At 40.1% G+C, this 23,573-nt stretch overlaps 1 protein-coding gene across 1 annotated transcript in view; it reads left to right on the plus strand.

Annotated features, from left to right (window-relative positions):
• The window catches only part of CRACDL (CRACD like), a 129,100-nt gene that overhangs the window by 80,155 nt on the left and 25,372 nt on the right, over window positions 1-23,573 (plus strand). Inside the window, exons 2-4 of the mRNA XM_089693451.1 lie at window positions 2,527-2,598; window positions 16,916-17,081; window positions 20,598-20,733. Coding sequence (XP_089549577.1) covers window positions 2,550-2,598; window positions 16,916-17,081; window positions 20,598-20,733 — 351 coding nt within the window. The 5' untranslated portion in view covers window positions 2,527-2,549. The remainder of the gene's footprint in view (window positions 1-2,526; window positions 2,599-16,915; window positions 17,082-20,597; window positions 20,734-23,573) is intronic.

A 23,573-nucleotide genomic window follows, 5' to 3' on the forward strand; every position in this document is an offset into this window, starting at 1 on the left:
CAAGGTTAATCAAGTTTATATTGCTGTCTATGTCCCCATTGAAGAAATTCTCCTCCTGGTGACCATTGTCGATAAAGGAGGTAAGGGGAAGTCTTCCAGTAGGACACTTGTTTCAAGGACAGCTGTCTAAGAGGTGTGTTCCCTTCACTTTTGGAGATTTCCTCTAACGTCCTGTTGTGTCTCTGAGACAGAAAATAAAGTGAAATTTCCAAAATGGTAAAAAATTAGGGGTGCACCGAAATGAAAATTCTTGACCGAAACCGAAAATTCAGGATGCATTTGGTTGAAAACTGAAACCAAAATGGACAGTTTTTTTAAAAAAATATTTTTTTATATATATAATTGTATTATATTTTACTTTTTAATTAATATGAATTTAAATGAATATGAATTCATTTTCAGCACCTTTCGACCAATAGGCTACTTTCACACTAAGCAGTTTTTGCAGCGCTTTTGCGTTAAAAAAAAAAGGCTCAAGAAAAATGAATCCCTTTAAATTCAATGTAGGTCTTCACACTGGTCCGCTGAGCTTCCCTTGCAGTGTTAAAAATCCTGTTTGTCGCATATTTTATGCAAATTTAGCAAGTTAAGCTTTTTGCAGAAAAGAACTGCAGTCCATTTAGCTTGGTTTCCTAGGGGACACGTTCACATCTATGATTTTTTTTGAGCTGCTGCGTTTTTGGAAAGGGCCAGGGACTTTTTTAAACACAAAATGTTGCATTTATGGTTCAATAGACTTCAATAAGGACTCTGAAGAAAACGCATTTAGTGTGTCTTTGACGCGTTTCCACATATTTTCCACGTTTTTGATGTGTGCTGCGCTTTTATGCGCAAAACGCATCAAACGATGTGTCAAAAATGTGCGTGCAAAAAACACACTGCAAAACAGAAAAATCACAGTGTGAACCAGGCCTGAAATGCATTGAAAATGTACCAAAAAAGCACGTGTTGTGTTTTGATGTGCTTTGTGTATTGAATCCGCCCAGCAACAAGTTGGCAAAAAAAACAAAAACGCATCAAAAAATGCATCTAAAACGTGTGTGCAAAAATGCACTGCAAAACAGACAAAACGCAAACTGCATTGGTGTGAGCCAGGTCTGAAATGCATTGAAAAACCATCAAAAACACACGTGTTGTGTTTTGATGCGGTTTTTTTTTTAATCACATGACCTATAAAAATGCACCCTAAACTTGGTAAAATTGTAGCAAAATTACAGTCAAAATCATTCGTTTTTGGCAGACATTATCAGCACCTTTTTTCTTATCAGCAAAATGCTGATAATTTTGGCTGATACATTTCGGTCTCCGGTATTTTGGTGCATCCCTATAAAAACCAGTAAAGAAAAATAAACTAGCAGGAGATTTAAAGTGTTACTAAACCCACAACAGTAAAATCAGTCTATATATTAAGGAAAGCATGCTTGTTATACTCACTGTGGAACCTAAGGGGCTAATCTTCTGCATTGTGTAAATAGGATATTTAATCCTGTCTTTCCTGATCCTCCCCTTCTTCTACTGTCCCCAATCAGTCTCCTGATAGAACAGAGCCCTAGGGCAAGTTGCACATGCTCAATTTGGTGTGTTTTGCTAGAGAGTTTTTTTGTTTTGTTTTTTTTTTTTGTGTTAGAGTGCATGTGATCAGCAGAGGACAAATCAGCCCTATCCAGACAGAAGGTCTGGGGTCCTGCATTCTCATAGGACAGTGAGAGGAGAATGAAAACTCCTCCTGCCAGCTTTAACCAGTGCTGTGCCGGACACTGATAGAAGTCTCAAGACTGCTCTAACTTCTGATGAGGAAAGGTATATAGCAGTTTATATTTACTAAAATAATTGCACTTCCATGTTCTGTGTACTGTGGGAGACCGGATATAGTGAATGCAGGGTCCTGGGTTTAATAACACTTTAAATATTCATTACTCTAATAAGTTTCATATATCTTTCAGTGATTCTATTTGTGCCTAGGCTGAGACCATATCATGAGAAGGTTCTTGTTGGTTTTTCTTTTTTTTTTTTAATGTATATATTTTGGAAAATGCCACAAAATGAACATACAAAAGTGTGCAAGAGCAGCCACAACTCCCAGGTGGACAAAAATCTCATATAATGAATGTGAATGTCAGTGTCTTAACATATGCGATTTGCTGCAGCGCGATTTCTATAGTAGTTCTTGCATTACCTTTTCTGCAGTTTTGTTGCGATTTTACATACATAGAATATAATGGAAATCACACTGCAAATTGCAAGAAATTGCTGAAAATCTGAACAAGAAGCAATAAAGTCTTCAGAAATCGCACCTGAAATTGCGCTGAAATTGCACACAAATCATGCAATTTTAAATCGCAGCAGTGTGACCGGTGACTTAGGCTACAGTTTCACTGTTTAAAGACATGGCATCAAATAGTTCAGTGTGCAAGTCTTCAAGGTAAAGGTTTTATTGTTTTATGAGCTATAATAGTTATATATTCATGATTGTTGGTCATCGTAAAAGTAGATATTGTATTTTAACACAAGTATTTTATTTTTCAGGTCATTTTGTTAAGCTATAAATCATGGATTCTAAAATACGAGAAGGGGACAGCCTTGTAGATGATAATTCAGGTAAGCGAGTTTCTGTTTGAATTTAATGGGCCTCTATTCTGTAATTCTCTGCAGCTCTTGGACTGTCATGTGATCTATCTTATGGACACAAGGTGGCAGCACACAGCTACATTTAATCAGTATCTGAAATAATGTGTATATTGAGGTTTAAATCACAATTTAGAGAATCTGCTAAAATATTTTGTATTTTTTTTATTAGCTTTACATAATAAGCCCAACCTAATATAGTGAATTTAGCCTTACAAGTCCAGAAAACAAAGCTCTGAATTTCATACAGGGCACACAGCCTATCTGCTCAGGGATTAAATGAATTTACAGGTGAATCTCAATAAGTTAGAATATCATCAAATCGTTAAATTATTTCAGTAATTCAATTCAAACAGTGAAACTCATATATTATATAGATTCATTACACACAGAGTGATATATTTCAAGCATTTCTTTCTTTTAATGTTGATGATTAGGGCTTACAGCTAGTGAAAACACAAAATTCAGTATCTCAGAAAATTTGAATATTACATAAGACCAATAAAAATAAGGATTTTTAATTCAGAAATGTCGGCTTACTTAAAAGTATGTCTATGTATAGTATGTACTCAATACTTGGTCAGGGCTCCTTTTTCATGAATTACTGCATCAATGTGGCGTGGCATGGAGGCGATAAGCCTGTGGCACTGCTGAGGTGTTATAGAAGCCCAGGTTGCTTTGATAGCGGTCTTCAGCTCATCTGCATTCTTGGGTCTGATGTCTCTCATCTTCCTCTTGACAATACCCCACAGATTCTCTATGGGGTTTAGGTCAGGTGAGTTTGCTGGCCAATCAAGCACAGTGATGCCATGATCATTAAATCAGGTATTGATACTTTTGGCAGTGTGGGCAGGTGCCAAGTCCTGCTGGTAAATGAAATCTGCACCTCCATAAAGCTGGTCAGCAGAGGGAAGCATGAAATGCTCTAGAACAGCAATGGGCAAACTACTGCCCGCGGAGCGTGGCAAACATTGGCTGTCAGGATGTAGGCGGGGCAGCGTGACGAACTCCTCTCCTCTCACAGTCCGCCCTGAAGACCGGAACGGCGCGGGAACACGGCGAGAGGAACGCGCGGAGCAAAGGTAAGTGAATTGACACAATATGGGGAATGAATTACTATAGGGGGGATGAATTACTATAGGGGGGATGAATTACTATATGGGGGATGAATTACTATATGGGGGATGAATTACTATAGGGGGGAATGAATTACTATAGGGGGGATGAATTACTATATGGGGGATGAATTACTATATGGGGGATGAATTACTATAGGGGGGAATGAATTACTATAGGGGGGATGAATTACTATATGGGGGATGAATTACTATATGGGGGATTAATTACTATGGGGATGAATTACTATATGGGGGATTAATTACTATGGGGGATGAATTACTATGGGGGATGAATTACTATGGGGGATGAATTACTATATGGGGGATTAATTACTATAGGGGGGATGAATTACTATATGGGGATGAATTACTATGGGGGATGAATTACTATATGGGGGATGAATTACTATGGGGGATGAATTACTATGGGGGATGAATTACTATATGGGGGATTAATTACTTTAGGGGGAAGAATTACTATATGGGGGATGAATTACTATATGGGGGATGAATTACTATATGGGGATGAATTACTATGGGGGATGAATTACTATGGGGGATGAATTACTATATGGGGGATGAATTACTATATGGGGATGAATTACTATGGGGGATGAATTACTATGGGGGATGAATTACTATATGGGGAATTAATTACTATGGGGGATGAATTACTATATGGGGGATGAATTACTATATGGGGGATGAATTACTATATGGGGATGAATTACTATGGGGGATGAATTACTATATGGGGGATTAATTACTTTAGGGGGAAGAATTACTATAGGGGGGATGAATTACTATAGGGGGGATGAATTACTATGGGGGATGAATTACTATGGGGGATGAATTACTATATGGGGAATGAATTACTATGGGGGATGAATTACTATATGGGGGATTAATTACTATGCTTACTATGGGGGAATATTACTATACTTACTATGGATGGCATGGTAGTGACTGGGCCGGCCAGCAGCTAGTCCGGCCCCCGGGTCCAATATATGAACCCATTGCGGCCCTCAAGTCAAAAAGTTTGCCCACCCCTGCTCTAGAATCTCCTGGTAGAGGGCTGCGCTGACTTTGGACTTGATAAAACATAGTGGACCAACACCAGCAGATGACATGGCTCCCCAAATCATCACAGACTGTGGAAACTTCATCCTGGACCTCATGCAACTTGGATTCTGTGCCTCTCCACTCTTACTCCAGACTCTGGGACCTTGATTTCCAAATGAACTGCAAAATTTACTGTCATCTGAAAAGAGGACTTTGGACCACTGAGCAACAGTCCAGTCCTTTTTCTCCTTAGCCCAGGTAAGATGCTTCTGACGGTGTCTCTGGTTCAGGAGTGGCTTGACACAACAAATCGACAGTTGTAGCCCATGTCCTGGATACGTCTGTGTGTGGTGGCTCTTGAAACACTGACACCAGCCATAATCCACTCCTTGTGAATCTCCCACAAATTCTTGAATGGCCTTTTCTTTACAATCCTCTCAAGGCTGTATTTATCCCTGTTGCTTGTGCACTGTTTTCTACCACACTTTTTCTTTCACTCTGTTGTTCATTAATATGCTTGGATACAGCACTCTGTGGACAGCCAGCTTCTTTAACAATGACCTTTTGTGACTTACCCTCCTTGAGGGTTTAGGGTGTCAATGACTGTCTTCTGGACAACTGTCAGGTTAGCAGTCTTCTCTATGATTGTGTAACCTACTGAACCAGACTGAGAGACCAATTAAAGGCTCAGGAAACCTTTACAGGTATTTTGAGTTAATTAGCTGATTAGAGTGTGACACCATGGGGTTTATTTACTAAAGCTGGAGAATGCAAAATCAGGCTCGCTTCTCTACAGGAACCAATCAGCTTCTAACCTCAGTTTGTTCAATTAAGCTTTGGCAAGAAAACCTGAAAGCTGATTTGTTTTTATGCAGAAGTGAGTCTGATTTTGCACTCTCCAGCTTTAGTAAATAAACCCAATGATGTCTACAATAGTGAACTTTTTTCACAATATTCTAATTTTCTGAGATACTGAATTTTGGGTTTTCACTATCTGTAAGCCATCAAAATTAAAAGAAAGAAATGCTTAAAATATATCACTTTGTGTGTAATGAATCTATATAATATGAGTTTCACTTTTTGAATTGAATTACTGAAATAGGTGAACTTTTTGATGATATTCTAATTTATTGAAATTAACCTGTACAACTCCAATTCCAAAAAAGCTAGGACGCTGTGTAAAGTATACATACATTCTGTGTTTTTCTGCCTCCTTGTAATGCCCTCTACGAGCTCTCAAACCTTTCCTTTCCCTTCACTTTGATGTTTTTAGAATGAGCATTAGTTATGATCATGTACACTGTTTAAAAGATAAGTTCAACTTTTATAACAAGCTACATGTTACACCCATATTCAGGGTGTAACATGTAACATGTTATGAAAGCACCGGCCCCCCGCTTCATGTCAATTCCCTGCTTTGACAGCTAGCAGGAGGACCCAAATTATAGCCGTTCCTGTGGGAGGAGCTTTTTTGCAAACTCCAAGCGGGCTTTTATCCTGTACAGCAGATATACTGACAGATCTACAGGAGACCTGCATGACACCAGCGATCTACTGAGCCAAGCGGGCTTTTTTCCCATACAGGCAAGCAGATATACTGACTGGTCGGCAGGAGACCTGCATGACACCTGCGATCTACTGATCTCTGGCGCAATGCTTACAGACTCCTGCAGCAAAAAATAATAAATTCATATTTTTTTACCTGCAAAAAAATGTGCATTTATTATTTTTTACCAAAAGGAGAACTTATCCTTTTAACAACCAGGATGGCAGTTTATTGAACAATGGCATAGTACAATAACAGCAACAACCAAGCAGTACAAAGTAGTACAGTGAGACAACAATGTCCAAAGGCAGAAAGCAAAAAAAAAACAAAATAAATTAGTGCAATCGAGTAGTTGTGGAGGAGCAGGGCTCACAGCAAGGTCAGTGGCTATGCAACCAGGTAACAAGCAACACATCAACAAAATAGCATATTCATTGTTCCGTCCAGGGTTGCCAAACCTTGTCGAACTTCCCAGGACAGCCTCTAGAAGTTATCCTTTAATGCACACTACCAATCCCATAGTCCACAGCCCTTAGTCCATCTCTGGAGTGAGCAAGAGAGGGTGGCTACATTCCTGTATACAGTGGGACCATAGAGAATGAACATAGTTACCATCCAACAGGAAGTCAGATCACCGCAGCAAAAAAAGAAATTCGGAGATTTGGCTGAGGCTGAGAGTAATAGAAGGGGAGTAAAGAGTAAATAATTGATTTTTTTTTTTTAAACAGAGTTTAGTGTCCCTTTAGTAATGTTCAGCTGCTTACAATTCGCTGGTATGATAGATTTCTGCATCAGAAGATACACTGGATGAGGGCAGTCTAAAGCTGTCAATTATAGTTCCTAAACTAAAACACCCCTAGAGAATTTCTGAACCAGTGAGCAAAGAAATCACAGGACTTGCTATAATTCCTATGGCTGAAATGTATTATTCCTAGCTGCAAAACATGATGAAAAAGTCCTGCTGCAAAAAGACAGCCTGACATCTGTGCTTACAAGTATGTATTAAAGCACCATTACTGGGCTTCATTGTCACAGACTATGATTGTTTCCTTTCAGTATGGGATATGATTGATAGTTAAATGCTTGGCACATTTTGTCAGTGTTCTTAAGATAAAACCTTGGTGGTTTGATAGCTTTTACCTTTTAGGAATCTGCTAAATGCTCTTTATTACTTATTGCTACTTCAACTTCTGAATGTACATTCTTCTTAGATTTACAGCGAAGTCACCCAAGACAAATAACTTGTTGTTTCAAGGCTTGTGTATAGTCCCCCATTCACAAAAGCCCTTGCATTAATAAATTTATCATTCATTATCCTTAATACAGCCACTCAGAGGCACACACAAACTGAAGGCACTATTTCAGAAGACATTCTAGAAGTATGTTTTGCCTAGTAGGAGAAAGTGCTTGGATCAAATACTGAGTGGCTATGTTGTAAGATAGAATTGTACAGTTGGTGACCACGCTACATTAAGTGTACCCATTATATAACATGCGTCATTTAGTGAAAGATGATGATATAACACAAATCACAAATCATACATATGTCATAAAGTGCTATAAAATACAAAATCCTTGAATCAATACAAAAAATGAAGTGATTAGTTCAATAAATGTCCATCAGAAAATTTGTGAAGTTCATACCAAAGATATCCAAAAAGAAAAACACAAATTCAAAAATCATCAATATTTACATTTTTAAGTCCATCATCCTTCTTATTCTTCACATAAAAGTGCATTGTGCAGCAAAAGCAATATCTTGTTTGTGTAAAAAAATACCCAGTGTCCAACACCTTAAAGAGGTAAATCACTCACCCCTAAGGTATTGCTATAATTCACTGTTATAAAGTTACCACCATTCAATTGGGATACAATCTGGATTACATCCAATCTGCAGCTAGGCTTCTGTGATTTTCAAACAGCTCATCTTCACTTGGGATGATACCGTCCAGTTCACAGGGTCAACATTACTGCTCACCATAAAAGCAAGAGAGGTTCCACATCACGTAAAAACATCAACTTATTTATTGAGGAAGCAGTTAAAATACACTTACATACTACCATGCCATGCCTGAAACTAAGGATATAGAGTGTTTGTTTATCAGAGGACCATTGGCTTTAGCCACAAAGGATTGGGCTTGTGCATGATGATGTCATTCAAAGTGGCTCCTCCCTATGCGTTTTGACGTCTCTCACATTATAGGACACACTTACTGTATATTGTAACAGATCCCATTTTCTTTCAGAACAGCCTGAATTAGTTGTCCCCAAAACATACCTCTGTATGCTGGCTATAGCTCCCCTTTTGAACTCTGGGAGGAGCTTTTTTGCAAACTCCAGTGTTTTGCACTGAGGAGAGCCTTCCATCTAGCCATTCTGCCATAAAGCCCAGATCGGTGGTGGGCTACAGTAATGGTTGTCTTGGAACTTTGCTCCATCTCCACAAAGGATCTCTGGAACTCAGGAACTCATCGGGTTTTTGGTCACCGTTCTTACTAAGGGCCTTCTCCCTTGATTGTTCAGTGTGGCTGGGCAACCGGCTCTTGGAAAAGTCTTGGTTGTGCCAATCTTCTTCCATTTGAGATTTATGGAGGCAACTGTACTCTTGGGAACTTTTAATGCTGCATAATTGTTTTTAAGTCTTCCTCTGGTCTATACTGCAGAATGAAATGAAAACGAGAAGCGCACCAACCTTGCGCATTACCTCAGTAACCAAAATTTATTAATTGTAAAAAATATACTCACAAACAGCGAATAAAATCAGGCATGTAAGTCCTCACAGGGACTTGAAGCTAACATGAGTCCCATCAGGGGAGTGGGTGTTCACCCACTCCCCTGATGGGACTCATGTTAGCTTCAAGTCCCTGTGAGGACTTACATGCCTGATTTTATTCGCTGTTTGTGAGTATATTTTTTACAATTAATACATTTTGGTTACTGAGGTAATGCGCAAGGTTGGTGCGCTTCTCGTTTTCATTTCATTCTGCAGTGTTGATTGGGCTTCCCCAGCCTTGTTTTGGAGCCGCACAGCCCTTTATGCATTGGTGGACGATCCCTCCAGGCCTGGTTCCATCTGTTCGCCACCTGTCTGAGCCCTAGAGCGCAGGAGGTTCCTCTGGTCTATGCCTTGCAAAAATTCTGTCTCAGAGCTATGCAGGCAGTTCCTTTGATCTCATGGCTATTGCTCTGATACACTATGCATTGGCAGCTGTGAGGCCATTTATAGAGATTTTAAAGCCTTTCCAAATCATGTCCAGTCAGTTTACTTTACCACAGGTAGACTCTAATGGAATTGTAGAAACATCTCAGCAACAATCAAGAGAAATAGGAGGCACCTGAGTTAAATTTCAAGTGTTGTTGCAGAGGGTTTAAATACTTATGCCAATGTGATATTTCAGTTTTTCATTTTAATGACTTCACAGACAAATATAAAATTCTGTTTTCACCTTGTCATTATTGCATACTGAGTGCAGATCAATGAGAAAAAAATTAATTTAAACAACTCCTTTCTTGTATTAAAAGAGGTATAGACTCCAGAGAGAGATATCATATTGTCCGTTTACAAATCATTAGTAAGACCTCATCTGGAATATGCAGTTCAGTTTTGGGCACCAATTCACAAAAAGAACATTGGGGAACTGGAGAAAGTACAGAAAGTAAAGAAGGGCAACCAAACTGATACGAGGCATGGAGGAGATCAGCTATGAGGAAAGATTAGAGGAACTGAATTTATTCTCTCTTGAGAAGAGGAGATTAAGGGGGGATATTATCAACATGTATAAATACATCAGTGGTTCATATAGTGAACTCAGTGTAGAGCTATTCACCCTGAGGTCATCACAGGGGACAAGGGGGCACTCTTTACATCTGGAGGAAAAGAAATTTAATCTCCAAACACGGAAAGGTTTCTTCACAGTGAGAGCTGTGAAAATGTGGAATAGACTCCCTCAAGAGTTGGTTCTGGCCAGCTCAGTGGATTGCTTTAAAAAGGCCTGGATTCTTTCTTGGATACACAGAATATAACTGGATACTAACATTTATAGGTAAAGTTGATCCAGGGAATATCCGATTGCCTCTCGGGGGATCAGGAAGGAATTTTTTCCTTGTAGGAGCAAATTGGATCATGCTTCACTGGGTTTTTTTGCATTCCTCTGGATCAACTGTGGGTATAGGACTAAACCTTTTTTTTTTTAATGGTTGAACTGGATGGACTTTTGTCTTTTTTCAGCCAGACTAACCATGTAACTGTAGTATCAGGCTACAACATAACAAAATTGAAAAACTTGAAGGGGGTCTGAATACGTTCTGAATGCACTGTATCCTCTGTCAGCACATGTGCAGGGCAGCAGAGCTAGTTTTCCCTCTCCCAGTCTGAGTGCTGCTGTGGAAAGGATTACTGGTGGCTGATATCATGACACAGTTAAGTACTAGTTGTGTCAGCAAATATGTTTAAATTGATATTTAAATCAATACAGAAGTGCAGTTACTGATGTTTTTCATTTGTTCAGCCTCAAATGTAATTTTTTTTAACTAAATGAAAACATGTACCTGGTTGACCTTAGCAGTCAAATGTAACCTATAATTTCTTAAAGTGTACGTATTTAAAAATGACAGCTGGAATATAGGTAGTTGCAATGCAGATGTTTTGTGTCCATAGTAACAAACATCTATTGCACACACCTATGTCCACCTATTACACTAGAATAAGTCACAGGAAAACACGCCTACGTTTCAGAGTTCAAATACCTATATAGACATTAAGCTCAGCAGCCTTTTCCTTACATGGTCATGGAATTCCTCGGTGACCTAGAATTTGCTTATAATCTGCAATACAGAACAGAGTGTGATATCTAATTAGGACAAGAGAGACATGACCTCACTAAATACAGTTACACAATAAGAGGCTATGTAGTCTTTATTAAGGTTTTACAGAAGTGTTGTACAAGTAAAAAAACAGTATTGTGACAACAAGAGAAGTGGATACATTTTGCCATATAAGTTGCTAAAAATCAGTAAATAGTACAGTTCTATTAATACACTAGAAGCAAAAGCAAGAGTGATTTCCTAATGGATTTGCAGGTTTGAAGGATAGCCTTGTAATGTGGAAAGCAGTGGAGGAGGTATCTTTTAGGATCTAGGAAAAGTTGCAAGCCTTTGCCAGATCAAATTATGTATATTGTCACAGTAGGGCTGGATATTGGGGCAGTCCCACCAAATAGGGATTATAGACCAATGCCACAATGACAGAATCGATCTGATACCTCCTGGAAGCAGCTGTGAAGTTTTGAGGGGGTTGTGTACTGCCTTGACAAAAGTTTAAAGTGTTACTAAACCCACAACTGTAAATTCAGTCTGTATATGCAGTAACACATTCTTGTTATGATCACTGTGGAACTTAAAGGGTTAATCCTCTGCATTGTTTAAAAAGGATATTTGATTCTGTCTTCTCTGATCCTCCCCTTCTTCCACTGTCCCCGACTTATCTCCTGATAGAATAGAGCCTTGGGGGCAAGCTGCACATGCTCAGTTTGGTGTGTATTGCTGGAGAGTTTTTTTTCTTGGGAGAGTGCATGTGATCAGCACAGGGCCAATCAGCACTGTCCAGATAGAGGGTCAGATGTCCTGCAGTCTCATAGGACAGTGAGAGCAGAATGAAAACTCCTCCTACAAGCCTTGTACTCGGCCAGACACTGATAGAAGTCACAAGACTGATCCAACTGCTGATGAGAAAAGGTATTTAGCGGTTTACATTTACTAAAATAATTTCTTTTCCATGTTCTGTGTACTATGGTAGACCTGGTATAGTGAATGCAGGGTCCTAGGTTTAGTATAACTTTAAGGACAATTCCTAACATTTTGTGTTAATGGAAACCTTTCTGGCTATTGACCAGGATTTACTCCATTGTTCTTGAGTGAACCTAAAATGAATGTCTTGTTCTTGTCCTAAATTGTGTCCTAAATTGTGGTGTCATTCAGTGGATGCAGTACCTAGAAGATTGTATAAAGTAGATATTGTATGGTGAACAGAGGGTAGCCAGCATGGCATTTTTTTTTTTCAAATGAAGTGGTACCCTGAAAAAAGTTTTTTTTGAGGGTTGTTGATTATGTAGTCTCTTATTGAATAAAGAACCATTGGGGGATTGCAGGATAACTGAGATTTTGATCTCGGTTCTCTGCAAAAACTTCTCGTTGGTGACAAAACCTTTGGCAAGGTGGAAAATATGTGTTATTCCAAAAGAAAGTAAGAGGCCCAGAGTTGTCAAAATAGTTTTATCAGCAGGTTTGTAAAAGATTTCAAAAGTGTCTCCAAGCCAGGAAGATTGCTTATCCAATCTCCATTGGCAGCATGGCAGTTCCAGTCAATTGGACACATTACAAAGCAAGCCAAATGATAGTTAAAGAGATCCCAAGCCCACCTTTTATTTTTGAGCTTTAGGCAAAGAATACTTGTGTTTGGGAGTGGAGTCACGCCAGATACTATTAGTGCATAGGGCCTGGATTTCCTTCAAGGGAGTTATGTAGGCAAATTGGTATTGTTTACATCAGGTATAAAAAGGGGAAGGACACTCATATTTACAATAGCTAATCTCCCAAACCCTGTAATGTTCATGTCCTTCCAAGGAAGTAGTTAGAATTTAATTGCTTCTAGAAATGAGTCCATAGAATTGGTTGGTACTCTTATCCCCAAATACATTATGGTGTTGGAAGATGATTTGTATGTTTCATGGATTTTTTTTACTGAATATGCTTTCATTTTGTAAGGGAATTTTACCTTAGCTTAGTGGTGAAAGTTCACTTTGCAAAGAATACACAATGATGTTTAAATCATAAGTTCACCTTTGGGAACATGTTACATCCATTTTTTAGGGTGGAACATTTAACATGTTTCGCCTCTTGCGGCTGCTGCCTGCTCCGCTGCATCTGATAACGGTTAACGGGGATCTTCTCCCCGCCCCCTCCCCCCACTAGCTATTTTTTTAAAAGATGCCTTGCACGCCCGGCCGCAGAGTTCTGTGAATGAGAAACTACAAGTACAACAGCCTTTGTGGCTGTCAGCTTGTGGTTTTCAATTATTTTTTATTATTATACAGTGTTTATATAGCACCAAAAAGTTTGCTCAGCGCTGTACAGTAGCTAGGGGGACAGTACATGAGACAATACAGTAACAATACAATACACGAGGGGTTCGAGGGCCCTGCTCTTTCGAGCTTACAATCTAAGAGGGAGGGGATATTGGTACAGGAGGAAGTGGCTGTGGGGGATAGAGTGGTAGGAGGATTGGAGGAGCAATTAACTATTATGGCACTGTTGAGCACTGTGGTAGTTCATTGTCTCTTCTTGTCAGTGTATATCGGCCTACGCATACGAGGTAAAAGCAGACAGATACACTGACAAGTCTGCAGGAGTCCTGCGTGGCACATTTGATCTGCTGATTGTGGGTGCAATGCTTTACAGGCTCTAAGTAAAAACAAAAATAAATAAATATTTTTATAGCTGCAAAAAGATGTGTAGTTATTTTTTTTAAAAGGTGGACTTATCTTTTAAGAAAAACAGCATGTTTACACGAGAGCTGGGACGAAGGTGTTCTCAGCTATTGTAGTTTCCCTCCAGCAGGTGGAGCAAGGAATCTTCCTTGTTTAGGTGAGGGCTTGTCAGGAGAACCACCTAAGGTGCCAATAGGTTGAAAAAGATGCTGATACCACTCTGGTAAATCTCTGCTATAAACTATATTGCCAAAAGTATTGGGATGCCTGCCTTTACACTCACATGAACTTTATTGGCATCCCAGTCTTAGTCCGTAGGGTTCAATATTCAGTTGGCCCACCCTTTGCAGCTATAACAGCTTCAACTCTTCTGGGAAGGCTGTCCACGAGGTTTAGGAGTGTGTCTATGGGAATGTTTGACCATTCTTCCAGAAGCACATTTGTGAGGTCAGGCACTGATGTCGGACGAGAAGGCTTGGCTCGCAGTCTCCGCTCTAATTCACCCAAAGGTGTTCCTTTGGGTTGAGGTCAGGACTTTGTGCAGGCCAGTCAAGGTTCTCCACCTCAAACTTGCTCATCCATGTCTTTATGGACCTTGCTTTGTGCACTGGTGCGCAGTCATCTTGGAACAGGAAGGGGCCATCCCCAAACTGTTCCTACAAAGTTGGGAGCATAAAAATTGTCCAAAATGTCTTGGTATGCTGACTCCTTAAGAGTTCCCATCATTGGAACTAAGAGGCCAAGCCCAACCCCTGAAAAACAACCCCACACCATAATCCCCCTCCACCAAACTTTACACTTTGCACAATGCAGTCTGGCTAATACTGTTCTCCTGGCAACTGCCAAACCCAGACAGTTCCATCATATTGCCAGACAGAAGTGTGATTTGTCACACCAGAGAACAGGTCAGGCAGGCTTGGATGCAGCTGCTCGGCCAAGTAAACCAATTCCATGAAGCTCTCTGCACACTGTTGTTGTGCTAATTTGAAGACCACACAAAGTTTGGCGGTCTTTAGCTTTTGACTCTGCAGACAGTTGGCGACTTCTGCACACTATGCGCTTCAGTATCTGCTGACACCGTTTTGTCATTTTACTTGGCCTACCACTTCATGGCTGGGCTGTTGTTGTTCCCAGTTGCTTCCACTTTAATATAATACCACTAACAGCTGACTATGGAATATTAAGTAGCGAGGAAATAGACTTATTGCACATGTGGCAACCTATCACTGTACCACGCTTGAATTCACTGAGCTCCTGAGAGCGACCCATTCTTTCACAAAAGGTTTGTAGAAGCAGTCTGCATGCCTAGGTGCTTGATTTTATACATCCGTGGCCATAGAGGTGATTGGAACACCTGAATCCAATGATTTGGAGGGGTGTCCCAATACTTTTGGCAACATAGTGTACATTCTATAAATTGGATTAGAGTGGTCAGGTCATCAGGGTGTTTAAAAATGTAAAGGGCTGGCGTTGTGTTTCACACAGAGGCAGAAAGGAAAATGCCATGTGCATGAAAAAAACGACTGCCTCATAGTAGGGAAAGAAGTGGTCTCAGGGCTTTCCTATTTTGGAGGGTGAATGGAGAGAGGTCTAGGAAGAGATTTACATTGATGCTGATAAAGCTTATGGCCTAATTTATACTTACCTGTTTAAGGATCTCTTCCTTCCAGAGAAAGCTTGGGAGACAACACATCTTTTCTCTCAGGGGGATCAACAGGCAGGCCTTTGGTTCTCAGGGCAAGGTGGATTCTATTGAATTCCATAGGTGATTTTGGTCTACAGTACTTGCAAGTCAGCCCGCAGCTCTGTTATAACAACTGGTTAGTTAGATTTGATATCAGTCACCAGCAGGGTCTGTCCTCCAACATGGGAAGCTGGCAAGGGTTGGCCAGTGCAGTTGGCTTTGGAGGACACTGGGAAGAGCCAGTGTTCTTCCCCTGTGGCCATGGGTTTCTGTAAATGTAAAATTTTCTGGCATACCCCTGTAATCCTGGGATAAGGCTTCTCTAGGAGCTTTTGTGGCTAGAGCATCCTTGCCAATCTTCCCCACTGCAGCATTGTTCTGCAGATACAGCGGACGTTGAGTTAAAGTGAAACTAAACAAATGGAAGTGGAGGGGAGATGAGAGGTACAGGAGTTTATGCAGGATGTTTCAAGGAGACAAAAAAACAGAAGGAAATGATTTAATGACAAATAGATTTCAAGGCTATCAAGTAGTGTATGTGTATGGATTATTTATTGTTTAGTGTCACTTTAATGTGTGGTCTCCTCCTCAGTTTGGCAAACCACATCCCCAAAATACTTATTTTTAGAATACACATTAGTATCAGTCATGAGTTTGAAAGCTTGATAATTATTGTTTTATTCATTTAACATATTACTAATATTTGTAATAGTATTATTATCATTATCATTATTATTAATGTTATATTTTATGGTTGATGCCAGAACTCTTGTTAGATCAAAATTGCCAGTTAACTTTTAAATATTAGGTTAGGCTTTTATTTATTTATTTATTTAATATGCTCTTCAGAAGAATCTGAAAAAATATTTTTCTAGAAGCTGTCTTTATATAAAATAAAAAACTCAAGTCTAATTATTACAGGCCAAAGCACACACATTGACACACATTTTAGATGTCTTATGCTGTTTTGACTTGAATAGAAAATGTGGGTCAGCATAACCAAATTGCAGCCTTTAGGACTTATCCATTGCTTTGCAATCTAACACATTGATATGAACTGGTCCCATTATTTCCTCTTGCCCTTGCATTTTTGCCTGAACTATAAAAATGTAGGAGAATGCATGATGACGCATCCATTCTGAATAAGCCCACACTGTGCAGTTGAATCATATTTTTTGGAGTTACTTGCTGACCCAACAATTTACACAGGCAAATTGTTTTTGAAAGGCCTGTAGAGCTGTCAGGCTGAAATAGGGGAAGAACTTCGTTCTGCCAAGCAACACACTAAAAAGCAAAATCTGGATATATGCAAATAAGTGTACAAATCTTTATTTGGATGGAAAATAACATATACATTTATTGATAACTCATTGCTGGCCCTGTTTGATTTTTCTAGCCAAAAAGAAGTTTAAATTCAAGTCTTTTAAAAAATTCTTTGGACTTAAGAAGAGGAAAGAGACGCTGCCTTCTTTGGGCAGTAGTGGGCTGAAGAGCCAGTCTGCAAGCGATGTCACTGTCCCTGAATCTGGGAACACCGATTATGATTCTGAGGATGACCTTGAGTAAGTCATATCCATCAACCTACTGCTGTGTACAGATCTGTCAGCTTTTCATCTTTCTTTTGGTACTTTTAAAAAATCTGTATCTTTTTGACGCCTGTTGCTTCTCACTCCTTTCTTTGTTGAAGCACCAGTATTGTCCCATAATTCCATAATGAATGCATAGTAGATCAGTTCTGTACCAAATGCCAGAGATTATTGTACTAGTATGTGTATTGTATATATATATATGTAATAGTGTTTTTCTGTCATGGAATAACAAACTCTCAAATCTTCCCGTCTAGTAGAGTATATAGTTATTTGTCTAAAGTAGTTGCCTGTGGATTCAGCTTAGACTACAAACGAGATTTTATAATTCCTTGGTAGTTTACATTTCAGTTCTTGTTGGCAGAAACCTTGAACATATTGATTTCAATTTGCTGCAAATGTGAACTTTGCCAGCAAGGGGTTAATTTTAAGCTTCTTGGCAATTAAAGAATATGTAAACCAGAAGTCTATTTTTCAGTGCGCTTGGCATCATGTCTTTCTGTATACAGTTTTCCTAAAATGTGTCTAAACCCTATAGATTCCACACTCTGTTCTTTACAGTTATGTTGGGGTGGTGCTTCTGGTCACCTTCATTACCACTCTGCACTTTCTTTTTAACAACATGCTTGCTCTGCACATTCCTGTCACCTTCATTACCGCTCTGCACATTCCTGTCACCTTCATTACCGCTCTGCACATTCCTGTCACCTTCATTACTGCTCTGCACATTCTTGTCACCTTCATTACTGCTCTGCACATTCTTGTCACCTTCATTACTGCTCTGCACATTCTTGTCACCTTCATTACTGCTCTGCACATTCTTGTCACCTTGATTACTGCTCTGCACATTCTTGTCACCTTCATTACTGCTCTGCACATTCTTGTCACCTTCATTACTGCTCTGCACATTCTTGTCACCTTGATTACTGCTCTGCACGTTCTTGTCACCTTCATTACTGCTCTGCATGTTCTTGTCACCTTCATTACTGCTCTGCACATTCTTGTCACCTTCATTACCGCTCTGCACATTCTTGTCACCTTCATTACCACTCTGCACATTCTTGTCACCTTCATTACTGCTCTGCACATTCTTGTCACCTTAATTACTGCTCTGCACATTCTTGTCATCTTCATTACCGCTCTGCATGTTCTTGTCACCTTCATTACCACTCTGCACATTCCTGTCACCTTCATTACTGCTCTGCATGTTCTGGTCACCTTCATTACCGCTGTGCATGTTCTTGTCACCTTCATTACTGCTCTGCACGTTCTGGTCACCTTCATTATCGCTCTGCACATTCTGGTCACCTTCATTATCGCTCTGCACATTCTTGTCACCTTCATTACCGCTCTGCACTTTCCTTTTACCACCATGCTTGCTCTGCATGTTCTTGTCACCTTCATTACTGCTCTACACATTCTTGTCACCTTCTTTACTGCTCTGCACATTCTTATCACCTTCATTACCGCTCTGCACATTCTGGTCACCTTCATTATCATTCTGCATATTCGTGTCACCTTCATTACCGCTCTGCACATTCTGGTCACCTTCTTTACTGCTAAGCACGTTCTTGTCAAATTCATTTCCACTCTGCACTTTCTTTTCAGCAACATGCTTGCTCTGCACATTCTTGTCACCTTCATTACTGCTCCGCACTTTCTCCTTACCATCATGCTTGCTCTGAATTTTCTTTGGAGCCATACTGGATGTCTGGTACAGTATGTGCTTAAAAAGCACACAAAAAAGCTTTACAGCAAGTGTGCACGGGGATGTACAGTACAGTACTGTACAGTATGTGCTAAAAAGCACACCAAAAAACTTCTCAGTTCTGTAAGTGTCTTCACAGTATACTTTCAGTGTCTGCCTGTGACCGCGATCTCGCCTACAGGAAGACAGGATCACATGTCAGAGCAGGGAAGATGGCCGCGGGTCATTTTGTCAACCGAAGCAGAGTTCGCGTACCGAAACAAATTTTTGCAAACTCTTCTGTTTGCGAACCGAGTTGTTCGTGAACAGAAGCGTTCGTGAACAGAGGTATCACTGTACTCCTGTCAATGTAAAACCAAAGCAATGCCATTCCCCAAACCATTTATCATGTTTTTAACACTTTAAATGCCGCCTCCCAGTGGCTCTTTAAATGGGCTTTAATGCTCAAGAGGCAACATGGCTTCTGCATTATGTTACCACTGTAATTGGGTCTCACAATGGTCACATGATTGGGAGTCATCCTATTGGCTCCCAATCAGAAGCCTTGACTGAGGTGACAATCGGAAGTGCAGTGAGAACGCTCTCAACACACAGCCTCAGGACACCATGGCATGGTTCAGCAGCTGAGCATTAAAGCCCACTTTTCTTGCAGCTGCATAAATGCATTACGTGGTTGACAAGTGGGTAAATTTGCAGCTTTGTTACTAATGTTCGAGCAAAAACATGTCCCTTGCCAAGCCTAGTTAGCAGTTTTAGTTTCTGACAACTCGTAGCCGCTAATCTCTGCTAAGAGCATGGTGACTTGTTGTATTACTGCCTTCTTTTAGCTTATTACAGCAGCACTGCCCTAAGTGATTGAGTCCAAGTGGCAGAGCACCTGTATGGGTCTCATACACAGTGACAGATTGGCAGCCTTTGCTGATGGCTGCATGAAATCTGATGACAATTCAGAGAGCAGCAGTCTGTGAGGGGTACAAAGATGTGGCTGGGAGACACTCATAAAACACATCAGATATGAAAGGTAGCACCTCACTGGCCCCTCCCTTCTGGCGTACAGCCACACTGCGATTTCGACTGCTTAGTGGTGACGCCACCAGCAATATAATGTAAGATTTCCGACTAGTAAGACTATGAATGATAAAAATGCAATGGCCTGTAGACTGTGTTTGGGGAGAGGAAGCAATTAAGACATTAGAAGCTTATATTTAAGAAAACTGTGTACAGTGAGACATAATGCCAAGCATACTTAGGCTCCATGCACACTAGCGTTTTCTTTTTTTTAAGCTCATAGAAGCTATTATCAGAGTGTTTTGTTTCTGCTCCTAGAAACGAAATTGTGTTATCCTATGTGTCCATGCACACTACTTTAGGCATCTTGGAGCAGGAAAAAAAATGTTTTTGTAGAGTTCTTTGGAGCTTTTTTCCAGCAGAAAAAAAAATGCTAAATGCTACTAAAATGCTCCTAACAGCTTTTTTTTAGCTTTTTTCTTTTTCCTCAACATGTACTGTAACACTGATGCTCATAAACGCTTGTGAATGCTACTAAAACGCTACTAAAAACGCTATTACCAGCATTTTTTATCCAGCATTTTTCCCAGTGTTTAGCTTAAAAGAAATGCTAGTGTGCATGGAGCCAGAAAAATAGATATAGAATTTTTATGCTATGTACGCTAAATGTAAGACATGGAGGTTGTTTTACAAAAAGCAGACAGGCTGTTGACTTTACTATTATCAGTCTGAGGGATCCATTAGTTAAAGTAACATGGCAGGTCATATCATTCCAGGACTGCAGCTGGAGTGCTGGGGAGCAGAGCTGTGTCACATGATAGCATCTTCATTCCAGAGATAGTACAAGAGACTACCCGACCAGTGCGTGTTTTCTCACAGGAGAATGTGTCTGACCATATCAAAGCTTTGCAGGTACGTCCCACTACAATAAAATTTGGACTCGTCCTTGTTATGGAAAGCTGGCAAACTGCTTGTATCTACATCCCTGGTGCCCCACCTGTGGCCCGAGGGCCGCATACAGCCCTTTGGTACGGCCCTTGGACGTCAGCAGTCTGTAGTGGGAATATTGATCAGGGTAATAGCATTGATCTCTACTAGCCTCATGTAACATGTTCCCAGTTTTTTTATCTTCTGCAGCCATCTCCAGCCAAATATGTAGCATGTCCACAATCTCTGACCCTCATTAACTTTATTAGGTCTGCAGTTTCTGAAGTCCTCTCAAGCATTACATATATTGAACATTATGTGTGACCCTTTTGGTGATGGCAGGGGCCGCATTTGAGTCCTGCTTTAGCTCATATGTTGACAACCACTGAATTAAACTATATTGATTGCAGTTGGTTGGAAAACAAATCTCTAAAGTGAAATCAAAGAGGCTGCTGTCAACACAAAAGTGTTTCCAGCACAATGAACAAAAACCAAAGTGAATAGTGTAGCGCTGCCCCTATAGTTATCATACAAACTAAATAACACATGACCTGTGTGACAGTTCCTTATATACCCATGTATCTGTGGATGAGAACCGAAAACATATATAAAATTACATAGAATAAAATAAATATCTAAATGAATATATATATATATATATATATATATATATCAGCAACTACAACTGTGTCACTCCACCACAAACATAAATAATACGGTGATTATAATAAACACTCCTGGTGGATAAAAATCCTTAGAAAGTGATAATATAAATACAAAAATATAGAACTAAAGTTTATAAAAGGAAGTCCATGCAATTAATTGTGATAAATTATATTCAATATTCGATATTAAAAGGTACAGTCCATATTAGTGCTCCATCATTTACATGTGCAAAGACACTTTCCTGTGCTGTGCATTTTAATATGTGTACACCAATAGTGCTCTTGGGTGGCGTCTCACCTTCAAGACCATATAGGTCTAATCATACTTTAATCAGAAATCTTCAATGCTTTTGAGCCACTTGTTACACCTACTCCTTTCTCTGGTCATCTAGTAATTCACCAGCCAAACGATCTAAACGCTCCAAATCATAAAATGCTGACCATAGTGTAGTATAACTAAAATCAGGACTTCTTTTAGTTCTGCCCTACCTCTTCCGTGTTACAGCTAATAAAATCCCAGATTGAATATTCAATTCCTGTTAATGTTGCTATAAACATTAGCTGTAACATGGAAGGGGTATATTATCCAGTGCCCATGCAAGAAACAGTATTTGGGCAGAATAAAAGACCATGAAAACTAGAATAGAAGAACATCTGAATAATATAAAAATTGGATTGAAGAATCATCATTTATCAAAAACTTTTGGGCTATATTCATTTAGCTCTTTATTTTATTCTATGTAATTTTATACATGTTTTTGGTCCTCATCCAAAGATACATGGGTATATAAGGAGCTGTCACACAGGTCATGTGTTTGTATGATAACTATAGGAGCAGTGCTGCACTATTCATTTAGGTCCGCCATTCTGTTTTTCAAGCGGACCCGATCGGACGCTCAATTGCTGTCTGTGGAGCAGCGGGTGCTTCCGATCTGATCCTGTCTGTTAAAATTAGATGGAAGGGGATCCGTTCCCCATCCATCTGGCGGATCAGATTGGATGACGGTCGGATGGAAACGGACAGGTGGTCTGTTTCCATCTGACAGCCCATAGAGGAAAGCGGGCTGTGTCCGTGTCCACGCTGCATAAGTGGACCTGTCATCCGCTTGCTTATTGGGGATCAGAGGGCAGATCCCCCACTGGGCAAGCAGATCTGCTGACGGGCCCGCCCCCGCCTTAGAAGGGGGTGTAGAATAGTGTGCGGTTTAAGTTTCTCACAAAGCATTGTATAAAAAGTACGCTTTGTGTGCAAGTTGATATGTGTTATAAAAGGGTTAAAGTTTTTATAAATGCTGCTAATTTTGGTGTCACAAAGCATTACAAAAAAAATGGTTTGATTAGATAGAGATCACCAAGTCTTGTAGAAGTTCAGACTGGATGTAAAAGTTCCAGAATGCATTCTTTAGTGGACATTCATGAAGAAGTGGATAGATGGAGCTGAATTCCCCATAGAAAAATGTATTGTTTCACAGTAGGGTAGAGAACGTTTGGGTGTACACCAGTGTCTGTACACTGGGCTACCATCTTTTACACAACAAATGGCTTTTACAGTCACCTTGGGTTGTGACTGGATAACGTGAATCTAGGACTGAGGTGCCACACGATGTGTCACAGTCTAGAGTCAGACTCAGATACCATTAGCTATAGCAGTAGAGCGGCTCCTACCGACCAACTAGATAATGACAGAAGCAAATCACCCTGGTGGATGACACATACTCACCTGAAGTGTGTATTTACTAAGTGTTCACCAGACAGTGAAGATGGGTTTTTCTTGGTGTTAGTACCAGGTCGTGGCCCTCAGCATCGCCCCACCAGGAGGTGAGCAAGCTGTGGACCAGTAGCAGGTAAGGATAAACAGAAGCATAGTCAGTAAACATGCCAAAGGTCAGTAATAAGTGGTTGCAGTTTGGGATCAAGCAGAAGCATAGTCGAGGAACAAGTCAAAGGTCAGTAATAAGTGGTAGCAAAGATATAGACAGCAGCAGGAATGATAAAAGCGAGATGTTGGCTGGAGAGAGCCTTGGCTGGAGAGAGCCTAATAATCTGGCAAACAGAAAGTGCAAAGGCATGGCTTAAATAGGAAGTTCATGGGAGGAACAAGGAGTTCAAAGTTTAGCAGAAAAAAGACACAAGGCAGGTTTGTACAATGGATTAGACAGG

Source organism: Staurois parvus, unplaced genomic scaffold (genome assembly GCF_062004578.1).
Source record: "Staurois parvus isolate SC_StPar_1 unplaced genomic scaffold, SC_StPar_1.0 ptg000634l, whole genome shotgun sequence".
NCBI classification, from domain to species: Eukaryota; Metazoa; Chordata; class Amphibia; order Anura; family Ranidae; genus Staurois; species Staurois parvus.